Genomic DNA, 15,979 nt, shown 5'->3' with positions numbered 1-15,979 from the left:
CATCGCTCTCTGCAGTGGTCAAACACCAACAACCTGTTGCTGGGGCGGCCTGGAACTTCTAGCCGTTCACCTAGCTCTGAAGGTTTTCCTACCTCACCTGATAGGCAATGTCATTCTAGTATGGATGGACAATATGACAGCCATGTATTATCTTCAGAAAAAGGGGTGCATATGATATCCACAACTGTCACAGCTATCCCAGAGCATTTAAGAGTGGCTGTCTGCCACAAAATCCATTTTCTGGCGGGGTACCTTCTGGGGATGGACAATGATTTTGCCGACCTCCTAAGCAGGATTTGGCAGCAATTTCACAAGTGAGAGCTCCGCCTGTGAGTCCTCTTCCCCTACTTCCAAAGGTAGGATTTCCCACAAATAGACCTGTTTGCAACAGCAGAAAATGCCAAATGCTCAAACTTCGCCTCCAGGGTCCACACCCACAGTCCAGCGACAATGCACCATGGATGAACTGGTCAAGGATATTTGTGCGTTTATGCCTCTCCCTCTCTGTCCATTTGTGGTTTGGAGGCTTCAGCAGGCCTCCCTCACCCTCATCCTGGTAGTGCCCACATGGGCCCACCAGCCCTGGTTCACAACTCTGCTCAAACTCTCTGGTTCCTCACAAGAGGCATGATGGCTGGACTCTGCTGATAACTGGAAAAAAACGCCTGCTCTCCGGCGCAGTGGACACTGGATGTCTGCTTCAACTCCTTTTGGAGGGTGAGACCCTCATGCAAGGTGCCCCATACTTAGTTAGGCAGACTACAACACTCTGGCGCAGGTTTATATGTATTGTTCTCAGGTGAGCTCCATTTCATTGTGAACTCCTGTTGTGGATATTGAAAGCGGTCAGACACATGATGAATAATATGTCTTTCCAACAATGGCGAGAGGGGGCATGTGAACAGCTGGGTGACTTATAACCAAAATAAATCTTCCTCACATTTGAGGAAGCTCAGGACCCCTTCTGCCTTGGACTGGGCCAATTTCTGCATCACACAAGACTGGCAGAAATAGCAAGGGAAACCTGGCCAACCTTTCCAGCCACTCCAAAAATAACTCCTCCTCTCTGACTGCTCTTAACCTGTGGTGTTTGATCTTGTTATTGTACAAAGCTATGCGCTCAGATATTGAAAGCCCACCACCATGGGCTTCCCTGGCCTGGGACCTGGAGTTTTGTACCCCTCTTTCAACAGGGGACTGGGCTCGAGTAAATGCCCTCACCCATGCTATCTCCTCCAATGCGTGATTTCAATTGGTGCCTTATTATTTCCCTCCACAGGAAGTATCTCACACCACGAGGATTACATCGGATATTCTCTTTTCGCTCAGATGCTTGCCCCAGATGTGGTAGCGGGAGGGCAGTTTGCACACATTTAGCCTGGCAATGTAGGGAGGTTCAGACTTACTGGACACAAGGTACTGCTGAAATACAGAGAACTGTAGCAGTGACTTTTACACAGAAACCCCCTCAGTGCTGTCTTCTTGGTAACATTCCATACCAGAAGGGCAGGTAAATGGCGTACAAGTTCTTGCATTTGTTTTTTGTTTTGGCTAGGTGAAGGGTGATAACGTGGATGGGTCAAAGAGCCACAGAGTATGCTCGCTGGCATGCTGATGTACTGGCATGGTCTGTAGCAGAGGTATTGCATATGAGAATTAGCCACCACAAGGACAAAACACTTGAGAACATAGCTGAATGGAAAGAAATGTGTGCCGTCTTTCTAGATCCAGAGACAGTCCTGACCTCTATGTATAGTGGGGGTGAAGATTTGGAGAAAGAAACAGGGTCAGAAATGGTAGTGGTGGCAGCGACACATGGGGACAACACTGCAAGATGGTATTGTTAATCTCTCACAGTCACTTATTGGGGTGTTGTTCAGGTGAAAGGCTCTCTATTGGAATTATTGAATAGTTGTTTACCTGCCTATCTGAACCACTAATGCTTACCTTTACACCTATTTGTGCCACACAATATAGCTGTCTGGTTTATGAAAAAATTGAAACAAAATGTTTGGGGGGAAAAAAATTCCTCTTCCACAAAAGCCCTTCACAAAGACAAAAGCAGTCAATCCGCCATCTCTTGCTAATTTCAGTGCACTGCTTTTGGAAGAACTATGTCACCATGTTAATGCAAGCAGACATTTGACTTCATCATCAAACACTGCCTCTCCTCTATTGATATCCTGATGGAAATCTGTTGGGGGAAATCAATAAGTTAATCCTTATTACAATGTTATGTTATCAATATTTATAGAGTGCATGTATACCTGTCTCTTTCATGGCACTGGGAGTAATGCCAGTCAAGTAAGATTGCTGTGGGCAATGGTTTAGATGTATACTTGGATAAATAACCCGGTTTCTGAGGGGAAAAGCATTCCAGATATTAGGCGGGATAACTGAAAACCTGGTTACGCCAGTCCTCTTTTTAAATTTGGGTGCCAACAGGTAGTTCAGGTATGTGGAGTGCAGAGTGGGGTTGGGGGCTACTTCTGAGTTGGGGAGGTGATAAACACTGGGCTTTTATTGTTAAGTGTTTTGAAGATGATGCAGTCTGTTTTGAATATTGTTATTTGTGCCACTGGTAGCCAGTGAAGTTTTGTTTAATCAGGAGGGTAATATGCCACCGATTGGGTTGTTTATATATGTTGTGCTGCCTGATTCTGGACAGTTTGTATACTATTGGTGATGGATTTAGGGAGATCATCATATATGGAATTGGAATAATTTGTCCTTGAGATGACAAGTGTGACAACAGCTTGAATGAGGTCCTCCGGAGTTAGGAATGCAGCTATTTTCCTGATTCTCCAGAGCATAGAGAAGGATGCAGAAATTACTGCTCCTGTTTGTGGCTTCATAGATAGTTCATCAATAATCATTCCGCTCATTTTTACTGATTGTTGGGATTGGAGGGGAAGGTTCCTTTCTCAGAGTGCCTAAATGATGCTGTCCAGTAATCAATCTTACTTTTAGTAATGACAGTTCCATGGCTTCTTGGGAGTTGTCACTTCTAAAGAGTAACTACGTGTCACCCCCATAGTTGTAGATCATGCACTTCCTGTCTTTGAGAGAATGGATTAGTGGACAGATGTAAAGGTTGAAAAGATGAGGGGAAAGGGCTGAGCCCTGTGGGACTTTTCAGTCCATCTGAACCTCAGAAGAGTTAAGCGGACCTATTAAGTGTGGTTATTTAAAAAGGAGATAATAGTTCAATGCTGTACCCGAAGCCCTGCATCCTTGACACAGTCCACTTAAAGGTTGTGGTCCACCGTGTCGAAGACTGCGGACAGGTCCAGGAGAAGAACCAGTGCCTGGGTGAACTCTATATTTCATTCTTTGCGCAGGTCATCTGTCACGGAGAGGATGACTGATTCTGGGCAGAAGCCTGCCTGACAAGGGTCAAGAAATTTAATTTTGTCTAGGAAGGTGCAGAGTTTTTGTGCCACATGCACCTCTAATACCTTAGCCAAAAAATGTCATCCAGGATAGACGTAGGTAGATTTTCAATATTAATGAGACCTCCTATTTTCTTCTATAAGATTACCACAATGGCTTCTTTGAATGTGCTCGGTACTGTCCATGTGCTGGTAGAATGATTGAGGAGTGAGAGGGCTGGGTCGAGAAGATTTGAGACTACTGTTTTTAAATGTTTTGGTCCTTAAGGCAGTCCTTGCTGATAACAGGAAATGAGAAAAGGGTGATGGGTTCATGTCTGCATGCATCAACTTGGTTTCAAGGTAACGCTAAGGGATGCTTTCTTCGGTAATCTTCATTGTAACGATTAAAGAAGTCAAGTGAATCACAGAAAGACTGGGATGGAGAAATAGGTATTGTGACTCAATCTGGATTTGATAATGCAGAACCAAATCCTAAAATCCCCTTGGTTTTATTTATGGATGAGAGAAATTTGTTATTAAAAAAGGTGGATTTGGCTTGTAGGTTGAGGGTTCTGTATTCTTTGAGAAATTTTACATACATTTCCTTTGCTGCTAAGGAGTCATTTTTCCTCCGTTTCCGTTCATAGTGCTAAAGTTGGAGCTTGGCTGCTTTCAAGTTATCTGTAAACCAATTAACCTATTTTAGGCCTGCGTGGGGGGCATAGATGTCGCTGGCTGTCACTAGCCCGTTTGATATCACGTTTTCGTGTAGGTTGATATTGTTGTTAGGCTCAGGTAAGGTAGTGGTCAGAGAATTGCAAAATAGACTCCGATCAAAGTGTGACCAGCTCCTAACGAGTGTTCTCAGACGAGGTGGTGTTTTTTGTGAAAGCAGTTCTGTTAATAAAGATTTAATTAAGCTGTGGTCGGACCATGTGCATAGGCTAACTATAAGATTGGATAGGGATAGGTTAGTGGTCCATACTTGGTCTAATGTGTGACCTTTAACGTTGGTGAGAGAGAACACATGTGTAGGAAATTTAAATTGCTAAGGTGGTCATAAAAATCAACAGATAGTTGTCCTCCCTTATCATTTTTAGCCCAATAATTGAAGTCACCAATCAAAAGAATGTTTGCCTGCTCAACGCAGAAAGAGTAATGTAGCTCATAACAAAGCTGAGGGAAATGTTGCATATAGTCTGGTGGTCTCTAAGTGAGAATGCATAAGAGGGGTGATTGTGATTCCATTTTGATTGTAAGGCTATCTACTGCTGGGATGTCTAGTAATGTAAGTTTCTTTATCACTGTGGATATGCTGCCTTCTATTTTGCCGATAGGTTGGTTTATTAGCAGGATGTAATAATTATCGGGCAGAGCGCTGATGATGTCAGGAGTGGACTCTTCGGTGAACCAGGTTTCTGTGAGTAGTAAAATGTCCAGTGATTTGTTGTCCAGTAGGTTAAAGATCTCTATTGGTGCTTTACCACAGAATGAGTATATAAATAAATAAATGTCAATTGATTGGTTTTGGGACCATGAGTGCTGAGACTGATACTGGTAGTTTTAAGTGGCAGTACTGGTCTTTTAGTTTTTATGGACTCGGGTGCAGCAATTTTAGTTTTTCAGATTCCTAATTTATCTACTTTTTGTAGGAGTGAGGAGGTCTATATTATACCTTATTGAGTGAAGGTTTTTAATTTTGGAAGGAGAAAAGGTGAAATTTTTGATATTTTGGGGATAGTGGCTGGTCCCTGTCTGATGTGGACGGGCTCAGATCGGCTTGCCTTTGATGTGCCTTTGCTACTGTGGTCATTTGTGGTCGATGACTCTAGTAGCCCCGCTTTCAACAAGTGCAAGGCATTGTTCTTGATCCCCTGGGAATTGATTAGCTTTCTGAATAGGTCCCCCCAAGGAGCTAATGCTGCAATCTGATTTGGCAGAACAATAGTTTAACACCTGAAAACATTTTTAAAAAACACTGAGCGAGATAATAAAGTTGTTTCCGGTGAAAATACTAATATACTTGCAAATAAATCAATTTTGGAAACAAAACCTTTTAGTTATGAACAAGTAACATGAGTAAAATATCCAAGACATTTCCTCTGGAGGCTACCAGCAAGTGCTTCCATGAACTGGCTTCTACCAGGACATTGAACATACTGAGCCTCCAGCTTCCGGACTACATGTCCTTATCTGCAACCTTGAAATCTTGTGAGGTGGAACTGTTTCATTCAGTGCTGAATGAAACATGGGAGTGGTTTTGTAGGCTGACAGGGATTCCAGTTATTTTGCATTTGCCACCTAGTTTCATTGTATTGGACAATTCATTTCTTAAAAAAACATAAATGACTGGACTCTCAGTTTTTGATAATGTTTACATGATCTTTGGAAAGCACGGATGGCTGTTGCATCAATGACTTCAACTATCTGTTTATCTGAAGAAAAGAGCCTGTTGAAAATGTAATGGGCCTGTGACCGGGAGAGTAATAATTCCTGTTGGTTGGGAAAATTGGAGGGCTGTAAGCAGTGTCCCAAAAGTCCCAGAAACCAGAGGAATTGTTAGAGGGAGTGGTATAGTGATAGCTTGTCAGAGGCCACAGTAGGGATTCAGTGCAATGAAAAAAGTGTCCCAAAAAACCTAGAGCCGAAAGGATGCTTCCCGTCTGAGCTGAAACCCTTCTACATCAGACTACTTCTGAAAGAAGAATCTTGACCCAGCAAATCCAGCAAACAGAGTCAATTTCCAATGGCATATTCCTGGGAAAACCGATTGAAAGTGCTGTCTCTACCCAACTTTAACTTCACTGAAAAAAAAACTGCCTATTGTTGGATCAACAGTGCGAATTTCAACCCAACTAGAACACAAAATCTGCTTCTGCTAAGACAACCTAAAATTAACTGACTAGAAAGGCATGGCTGTTACACTTTTAGATCCATTGTCTGCTTTTGACACAGTCCATCATCATAAGTTAGTACTCAGATTGCAACATCTTGACATACGCAACTTTAACCTTAATTGGACTGCCTCCTTTTGATAAGATAGACAATGTTGTATTCCTGCCACCTTTCAAATCAGCCCCTCATTGTGGCTCCCAAAGGAATCGATCATCTCGCCTCTTCAGTTCAATATCTGTCAAACCCCTCCTTATCAAACCGCATGAAATCAGTGAGCCTGAGTTGCTGCAATCATATGGGCACTACACGATCCCAAAAATGGGCACTATAGGAGACATCCATAAGTGGTATGTGGATGATTAAAAATCACCTAAAACATAGTGTGAAAATGTGGATCTTGTTATGTGGGCAGCAACGCAAGCACCAACCTCCAGCCATGTGACCCCTAAACTTGATGTCCGGGCTGCTATGTCAAGAAATGTGAGGAACCTGTAGGGTAACCATGGACTTGGACCTGTCCCTAATACAACATGTCAGCAGATTTGCTAACGACACCTTCTACTCTATGAAAATACTGCATCTTCCCTTACCTTGAATAGCTGTAATATCTTCAAACTATATTTGCCATCATAATCTTCAAGGTTGACTTCGCTAACAACCTATACCTTATGGCCACTTGAGTCCTGATACTCAAACAATAAATCAAAACTGCTTCGACAAAACTTTTCCTTAGCTTATCAAAAGAGAGCAAAAGTCACAAGCTTTATGGCCATGTTACTGGCCACTGAAAGGTGGGTGATCAATAGTCAAGGCATTCTGCATCATTCACAGGTCCTCCCAGGAAAATGGACAACTTTAACCTACTTTTCAAGTTTAAACAAAACTGTTGTCTCCACTCAAGATTAGCCCTTCGGATTATTGTACCTTCTCAGGCCTCGAAAATTCTACTCTCTAGGGCGAGTCATATTTTACCAGGTCATGCTATTTTTAGGACCTACTCTACCCTTCTGGCAAGTTGACAAAGAGCAGGTGTTCTGTTCAGTCAGAAAGTGGAAGAGGCCTTTAAAATCTTATTCTTGTCACATTTGGTCTGTGTTCAGAGAAGGAATTTACAAGTCAGTTTTTCTTACAATTAATTTTTCTTCTGACAGCATAGTTCCAGGATTTTGTCAGTTTTTTCCTAAACACACAACATTTAAATAGCTAAGTCAACTGCGCAAACATTTCAAAATATATTTCAGTAGTTGTGAAAACCCATTTTTTGTACTTCTGTGTGATATAAAAAATATTTTAATAGGATGAAAACAAATCAGAACACTTTACTCGATGTTCAAAGAATAAATGTTTTCTGAAACCAGATTTTCACAGAATTGTTAATACATTATATAGTTATATCAGTAAAGCTGCAGGTTAGTAGGTAGGTTTTTGGACACTTCTTGGAGATTTTCTGTCTGTAAATGACAGTGTGCTACCACAAAATGCTTTAGTAATATATTTATTATAAGGGAGTGTTTGAACATAAACCTAGAAACACTTCTGCTCTGGTAGCAATACTGTTAGTAAACTAAGAGGCAACTCATGCATCACATGTCCCCTATATGGGGACTAGATTCTTTATATACATGGAGCAAACGTTTATTCCATTTAATCAAACAAAGAAGTTTTTTTGTACAGCAGAAATAAAGAGTTCACATATTTGAAGGTACATTCATATGTGAGAAGGGTGACTCTATAAACTAAAATGTTAGCCTAGGATCACACAATTTGAGATCTGTTTACGGGTCAAGTACATTACAGCTATGGTTGAGTAGCTTATTCAAGTTTCTCAACCTGCAGGTCTAGTTAAATTTTTATGATTTTTCGAGGACTGCTTCCTACACTAAGAACTCCAGTCCTAACAGCAGGACTCTGGAATTCCAGGTCAAGCAAAGTATGAAGTTTACAGGAGAAGTTGAAATTATTACAAGAAGTGAAAATGTGGCCCTTTCGGCGATAAGCCCTAGAGTACTGATCCTCGCATACATTTGGAACCAGGATCTGCTGCCTGCCCAATACGATGACAGATAAAGGCAAACTGTCTGATACACAGGCTCCTAGTTCTCCTGCAACTATTGTGTAGCTACAGCAACTTGCCACTTTCATCTATACAGTCTATGTCCTGCACATATGTGGATGTAGTCAGCCTGTTCACTGCAACTATCCACTCACTAGTGACTAGACAGGCATTCTCAATATGAAGAGATTTGCTGAAGACCGCTGCCCACTAGAGAATTCCAACACAGTCCTCACCTGCAGTTTCATACTACAAAAATTGTCTGAGTATAAGTTGTCACGTTGTAGTGGGGAACTTACTGTAAAAACCATGCACAGGATGACTAAAACCCAGTCAATCCGTGTGAAACATTGTCTTGAATCCTTTGCTGCTTCCCATGGATCCTTAAGATCTTGGCACAGGAGATCTCTTGCCACAGTCAACATAGAAAAATGGAAGTTGCAGAGCCAGGACTCTACAAACCACAAAATGTACCTTTTGTCTCTTAACTCCTCTCATCCATCGCAACACTAAGTACTTTATCCCAAGACCAGATAAGAGCACCTCTATAGTCTCTCACATGCAACATGAAAACACTTCTCACATAGGCTTAAAACTAGGACCGTATTCTGCAACCATCCACCTTGCTAGGTGTAGCATGCTATCCATGTAAGTAAACACTTCAACGCCACTTATGGGGTAGTAGGCAATGTATGAATGTTGCAATGCAATATATGTTCAGGAGGAGCATAGTGTTTGATGGCATGTGGCTGTAGATTCACATGCTCTGTTTACTCCCGCCATCTAGTGTTGGGTCTGGAGGGTTGTGAGTTGGTATTGTTCTGCAAATCCTTCAAGTCACGAGGTATACTGACTCCTCCTCTTGCTGGTAATGCGCATGGGCATCGACTCCATCATCAGATTGATTTTTTTCTGCCGTTGGGTCCAGTCGTGTTTTCACAGAGCTCCAGTTCAGTGCAGTTTTCAGCCCTTTTAGTTCACAAAACCTCTATTTCATCTGTATTGTCATTGAATGCGTTATTCCATTCCTTTGGGTTCTGGGACTGAAAATAATTTTATTAAGATCATCATGCTTCGATCGAGGCCTTCAGGGCCATGCCCTTCGGGCCACCAATTTCTCCATTCCACTCCTCGGGAATAAAATCCAAATGAAACAAACGCTCTCTGGTTCCTGTCCGAAGTGTCACTCAAAATCTCCGACGATCAATCTGCTCCTGGTTTGCAACCTCTGCCTGTCATTGGAGCATAGAGAAGACGATCGTGGGGCCTGCCAGCCTTTCTGGACGAAAAAGACTGTGGGATTGGAGAGCCTGCTGCCAAGAAATGCACAGGCAAGAAGTCGAGGAAACACCCGACATTTTCGGTCTGCAAGACACCATATCCGACATAGAGCAGAAACGCCACAAGGCTTCAGCTGCTGAAGAAGAGGCCTTTCCTATCCAATATTCGGACTCCAAAGCTCACATAACTCTTGAGATGCCGTAAATTCTGCCAGGTCAACCAACCATGAGTAAAACTCCCCCCTGCTTTAACCAAAAAGCCCACAAGCATGCAGGCGAAGGCTATTGAGCTGCCACTGCTCTCGGGCTATGGCAGGCATCATAAGACTAAATCGGATACACCTCCATTGTGCTTGGCACCGAAACCTAGGCATGAGCCTTCTACCTCGGTACCCAGTGAACGCCATCTGCCTTGGTACCGAAAGGTTTCACGCCTCACTCAGCACCAACAGTTTTGGCACTGAAAAGACTCCCTGCCTCTTCACCGACAGCTTCTGCACCAAACGTTAGGAGTGCCTCGGTGCCGAAGAAACTGACTCTCCCCGCAGCCTCTGAGTCGAGAACATCCCCCAAGCCTATACTTCATAGGATGAAGCAACAGCTCCATGCCAAGCAGTCACAATTGCATATACAGCCAAACACAGGGAGAGTGCTGGTTAAAGCTGTTGTTCCTGCTCCTTCAAAAGACGGCTTTCTTTTGAAGGTGCGATTGATCCACCTACGCCTCCAGTCAAACAAACGAGCGTGGAGAAAGACTTGGTCGAAATTCAGCCACCTCTACCTACATCTACAATAACAATCACTCCACCACACCATCTAATCCTTCTCCTCCACCTTCTCAAGGTGAGCCTCTTAACATCTCTCCACGGGGCTTTTAACAACACCCAGGACACAGGGGATGACAATCTCCCTTTGCATTCAGAAAAAAACCCTTGGCCCCAGTATGATGTAGACACATATATAGACACTGACACAGAAGTCTATTCAGCTAGACCTTCTCTGCCAGATGATACAACTTCTTTTCAAGAACTCATTGGGAGGGCAGCCACATACTATCAGGTGCCTGTTCAGAGCCCGTTAAAGATGACTTCCTTTTTGAGACACTCACCACCTCACATAAGTCCACACAATACCTACCCATGCTAAAGGGTATGTTGAGGCATGTGGACGACATCTTTCAAGAGACTGCAAGAGCACGCATTATCACTCCGCCGGTGGAGAAAAAGATATAAGACCTCCCCATACCACCCAGTTTTTATTAAAGATCACATTCCTGCTGACTCTTTAGTCATATCTAATGCCAAAAAAAAGAGCTAACTCACAAGCTGCTCAGATGCTCCGCCTCCTGATAAAGAAAGCAAGCTCATTGATGTTTCTGGCAAGCGTGTTGCTGCTCGAGCAGACAAATTACTGGCGTAACGCAAGGTCTACTTGCCAGATGTGGATGCGACCGTCTCCACTGGGACAACATCGAGGAACTTCTCCAGTACCTCCCAGAGGAGCACAGGAAAAGAAGCCAGGAATTTGTAAGTGAGGGGCAATTAATCTACAACAATTCCATCTGCTGTGATTTAGACTCAGCCGACACAGCAGGGAGTGGAATAAACACCAGTATCCTTTTACACAGACATGCATGGCTTTGCATTTCGGGCTTCAAGCAGGAGGTACAGCAGTCCATATTAAATGTACCATTTGATAAAGAACACCTGTTTGACCCACAAGTAGATCAGACATTAAGAAGATGAAGCACAATGAAGTGGTGAAGTCCATGGAGGCGCTCCAACACCCTGCCTTGCGTGGTACTTTTCTTAGACCTCAGTATAAACCAGCCTCTAAGCCTTCTGCATCTGAAATCTTGCTATCATATAGTTAGTTAGTCAACCCTACCCACACTCTCAAAGAGGATTTTAGAGGGGTACCAGTAGAAGGAATAACTACTGAGGTAGGGAAAAAAACACCCTCGCCTCAAAATTTTGGATTGGTACGAAGAACCACTTTATCCTTGTGTATTTGGAAAAAAGGGTTCTTGTAAAGTTAGTGCCTGGAGATTTACACGTCTGAGGGAGGTTATTGAGGGAGGTTAATGCAACGGAAGCTAATGAAAGGTCAGACAGAGCAGCAGTGGCAGGATCCCAGCACTATCCCAGCTTGTTATAGGGCTGTGGTTCCAGTCCTATTAAGCTGGGAAAAGGGTTGTGGTAAGTCTTTCACTTTTCAAACCTGGCTTTGTTGCTCTGCCTTGCATCTTTTTGAAAATCATAGCTTGCTGGTTTCAGTGCCCAACACCAGATTTCTGTTATGCTACTGCCATGGAGCCTGCACGTTGACAACTAAGTAAGCAAGGTAAGTAAAAACATGTCATTTTTCTATGCATATGTATGTGCCTTGGAGGGTGTTTGTGAATAATTGAGGGTGAATGTGGTTGAGTGGAAGTGTGTGTCTGAGTGTTTTTGAGAGGGTCAGTAAAAGTGAGAGAAAATCTGAGTTTCTGGAGTGTATGAATAAGTGAGTGTGAGGGGCGAGTGAAGGAATGTGAGTGTGTTAGAGCGAGTGCGACTGGAGTTTGTGAGACAAAGTGGAAGTGCATCAGTTGTAGATATCAATGGTGCAGAAGGTGCAGTTGCACCAGGTTCAAGAGCCAATGAATGTAAGGTGGTTAGTGAGAATGAGAACAAGCATGAGTAAGTTTCTGAGTGAGTAAAAGTGAGTGAGAGAGAATGTGAGTTGGAATGATTGAGGGGGAGTTGAGAGAGTGATTAAGTGGTGCAAATTCTGTGGAAAAGTTGGGGTGCACATCTGCTAAGTATTAATCCCAACCACTCCGTTTTAAAGGTCACAAGCGGCCCCACGACTATTTAATATTTCAGCAGTTCTGTTTATGAATCTCAGTAGCAAGTAAATATTGGAGAAAAAAGTGCTGGCTTAGGGAAATCAATGTTGTTTTCGATGGGGAATCTTGCAATTCTACTCGATCCTTCCACAGACCAGATTAATTTAATTGACTTCTGAAGTCCAAGGCTGATGAGGACTCAGTTTCACTTAAGTATATGTAATAGTTGAGATCTTTAATATCCCTGTATGCCTTTGGGTTTTACTGTGCCCTTCCAGTTGACCAGACTGAAGTAATATTTGCCTTTTTGAACAGTTTGTATCTTTAGTAATTAGTTTACATTTTCCATATATGGCCACACATTTCCTTCTGATGATCACGTTCAGCCACTTCTGATGGCAGCAGCGCACATAATATATGGAGCTAAGATTCAATACTAATGATACTGTTAGATAAATGAGAACATTGTGATTGTATTCTGTATGAACACTGGTGCAGAATGTTGTCCTGTAAACTAGATTCAAAGTATAATTTGAGTACATTTCTAGTTCCAAGTTATCCACTGTTTTTTGTGGTATGGTCTTGGAATTTTAGAGCCTCTGATTATTAACCTTGAATACTGTGTTTTTAATTAATTGTATTTGTCATTCTGGCTGGGTCTAGTAAAAGAATGCAGTTTTAGTCATCCCCACCAAGTAGGCCTCAAGGTTCAAATGTGATGATAGGTACTTTTGTTCTTTGGGAGTCCTCATTGGCGAAATGTAGGCTGAATTATGTTCACAGCAAAAATATGCCTACTGCACAGAAGAAGTGTCATGCACTTTAAGTAGGCGACAGAACAATCATACTTCATTATTAGATTTGTTCCTCATAAAACATATGCTTCAAATAAGATCAGAAGTGAAATAAAAATAGTGTTAGGTGTTGTATTCATGGACAAATAATTTGTGGAAACTCAGTCACAGCAGTAAAAGAAAGATCTGCTTATTCATTTAGCCAACATGGAAATGTGTTGGAAATGCCTAATTAGACCAGACGATTGATATTTAAAGCCATTGCAGTGTGCTGGTGATAAAAAGTTCACTTTTCTAATGACGTTACTGAATGAGGGCCACACTTAGTGTATAGTACAATTTTTCTGTACTGTTTAGTTGAGAATGCATGAAAGTTAAATAACTTTGAAATGGAATCTAATTGAAGCTGCATCTTTGAATATGTGCTGCGTCAATCTGCTTGCCATTAAACCTTGCCAAAAAGCATAAGACTGATTTGATGACTGTTGTTCAATCCTTAGATGCAAACTCTAAGAAGCAGGAGTCGGAATGGAAAGAGAAAGCCACCAAGGAGTTGGAAGAATGGTATGCAAGGCAGGATGAGCTACTGCAGAAAACTAAAGTAAACAACAGGTAATTTAATTGTGTATGCATAAGTTATTTAATTTCTTCCCCATTGCTCCCTGGGCCGCCATTTAAATGAGAAAATGCAGTGCTTACTCAAAAAGCAAGACCAGGGATGAAAGCGAGCTTGTTTTCTATCCACCACAGGTTTAGATTTACACTTCTCCAAAGATAACCTTTTACTGGATTCACGAAATTATCTGTATTGAGAACATCTCTCTGTATTGCTCCTTTTATGTCATTCACGTTTGTAAACTTTAATCTAAAAATAAAAGACGTTGAAATTGCCTTGATTTAAATTGATTTAATCTATGGGATCATGCTGGTGCATCCTTGGCTGAGTTCATATTTGCTGCTGTCTCTTCCTCTTGCTTTTCTCTTCTGGGAGGATTAGCAACTGTTGTCTGATATCCTTGCTCATCTGACTTTTAAATTGCATACCGAATAATTTTAAATTTTCTCATTGTTTTTGATGGTAGACTGGCACTCTTTTTGCCCATATTGAAGAAGTACATATTTTGTGGGATGTTGACTGCTGTTGATTATTCATTGTTATGACCTTCTGTTATTTAATCCAGTTTCTGCCAACATTCTATTTTTCCAACCTCTGAATCCTACCACCTACATGGCCTCGAGTGCTCACTCTATGAAATGCCCATCACACTGCCTTATTTCCATAGTTGCCCGTAACTGACATCTTCTTTGTGTCCAATAAATACACTTATTTTGTGGCTGTGCACTGCACTCAGCCATCACACTTCCTGCATAGCACTCTGTGGCGCCATGGGCCCAGAGTTCAGCCAACTTCCCCTGTCCTTAATTTCAATGTGGTCAGTGTGATATGAGTTACCCAACACACAGAATTATTTTCAGGAAGTTGAGATTCAGAGGAAACTCTAAAGCACTTTGTACGCCTAACCTCACCTGAAGTTCTTAGTGAGGTTGATGAAGTAGTAGATTTGTTTTTATATTTGTAAACTAAACTGACTCTAGAGTTCAATTTCAAGAAACCCTGCTGTTGCTCACCACATTGGTCATTGATGTTGGTGCTGAATTCAGTAATAGGAATTTATCCACTGTGCAGTTGAAGCGATGATCTCTGTTCCTTGAAATATGCACATTACCATTGTAACCTCCCTCCATACCATTGTAGGCCTCATTGTTGTTAGAGTTCCTGAAATACTCAAAAGAGAGCCTGGATGCTTTACATTGATGGCGTGGGAATTGAGTCAGTTTCATTTGCTCTGGAGTCTCACGTGGTGGGAAAGCTTTAGGAAAATGTGTTTCCACTTGTATGTGGCACTATATCACGCCTTCCATGTCCAAACATTTGCCTTCCAGGGAATAATCCTTTTGAAGAAAGTTTGAGTATGCCACTTGAACACAGGCAATATCTGTTGCTCACCAAAGAGCACATATTTAAAAGAGCAGACCAGTTATGCATTAAACTTTGGATTCTAGATCCAATTAAATTGTCATTTTGGCATAAAGTTTTTAGAAACATCTTTCATAGTAAACTGTTTCTAACCAGTTATTGGCCTAAGGGCACTGTCCTCAAGATAGAAAAGATTCCCGCAACCTAACTGGGTGTGAGGTTTGTGACCTCATCTGATATTGGTATTTCCTAGCTCTATCACTAAGAGGTAACTTGGTGAGCTGTTTATTGTCTCTTTGTTTAAAAAAAAAAAAAAAAAAAAAAGTTCGTTGTATTCTACATAAACGTTGAACTAATAGTTATTTCAAAGTCTGACCTGGACATTCCCTGATCTGTGTTCGTCTCTTGAAGAACCATTGTTGAATTAGTTGAGAGGCTGTCACTTTCAGATTTCTATACACAGTGCAGTGGGGTGCCCCTTTACCTTGTTACTAAGCCCTTTATTCCTGTAGCCCTTTTGTATGATGCAAAGTGTTTTGATGCTTAACCCAACCATGAGCGAATGGAGATTCTTAGAAGGTGTTTTTGCATGTTCGTATTTGCATAAGTTTAGTCAGGGGTCTCAACCTTTTTTTAGTAAGAGCTACTTATGTTCAATGAAAATAATCTGAGCTACTTATATTAATAGTATTGTTGGGTTATAATAGTTACCGACCGCATCAGACAAGATTACATTATGTGCCACTCTTTGCAAGATTAGCACCAGTGATTACCT

At 41.8% G+C, this 15,979-nt stretch overlaps 1 protein-coding gene across 2 annotated transcripts in view; it reads left to right on the top strand.

Moving 5' to 3' along the window:
• The window catches only part of CLTA (clathrin light chain A), a 116,424-nt gene that overhangs the window by 49,972 nt on the left and 50,473 nt on the right, over positions 1-15,979 (top strand). For both annotated transcript variants that reach the window (XM_069237665.1, XM_069237672.1), the window contains exon 4: positions 13,727-13,838. In XM_069237665.1, coding sequence (XP_069093766.1) covers positions 13,727-13,838 — 112 coding nt within the window. The remainder of the gene's footprint in view (positions 1-13,726; positions 13,839-15,979) is intronic.

Source organism: Pleurodeles waltl, chromosome 1_2 (assembly GCF_031143425.1).
Source record: "Pleurodeles waltl isolate 20211129_DDA chromosome 1_2, aPleWal1.hap1.20221129, whole genome shotgun sequence".
NCBI classification, from domain to species: Eukaryota; Metazoa; Chordata; class Amphibia; order Caudata; family Salamandridae; genus Pleurodeles; species Pleurodeles waltl.
The sequence above is the reverse complement of the archived record's forward strand: the minus strand, read 5'-3'. Positions and strand labels throughout refer to the sequence as shown.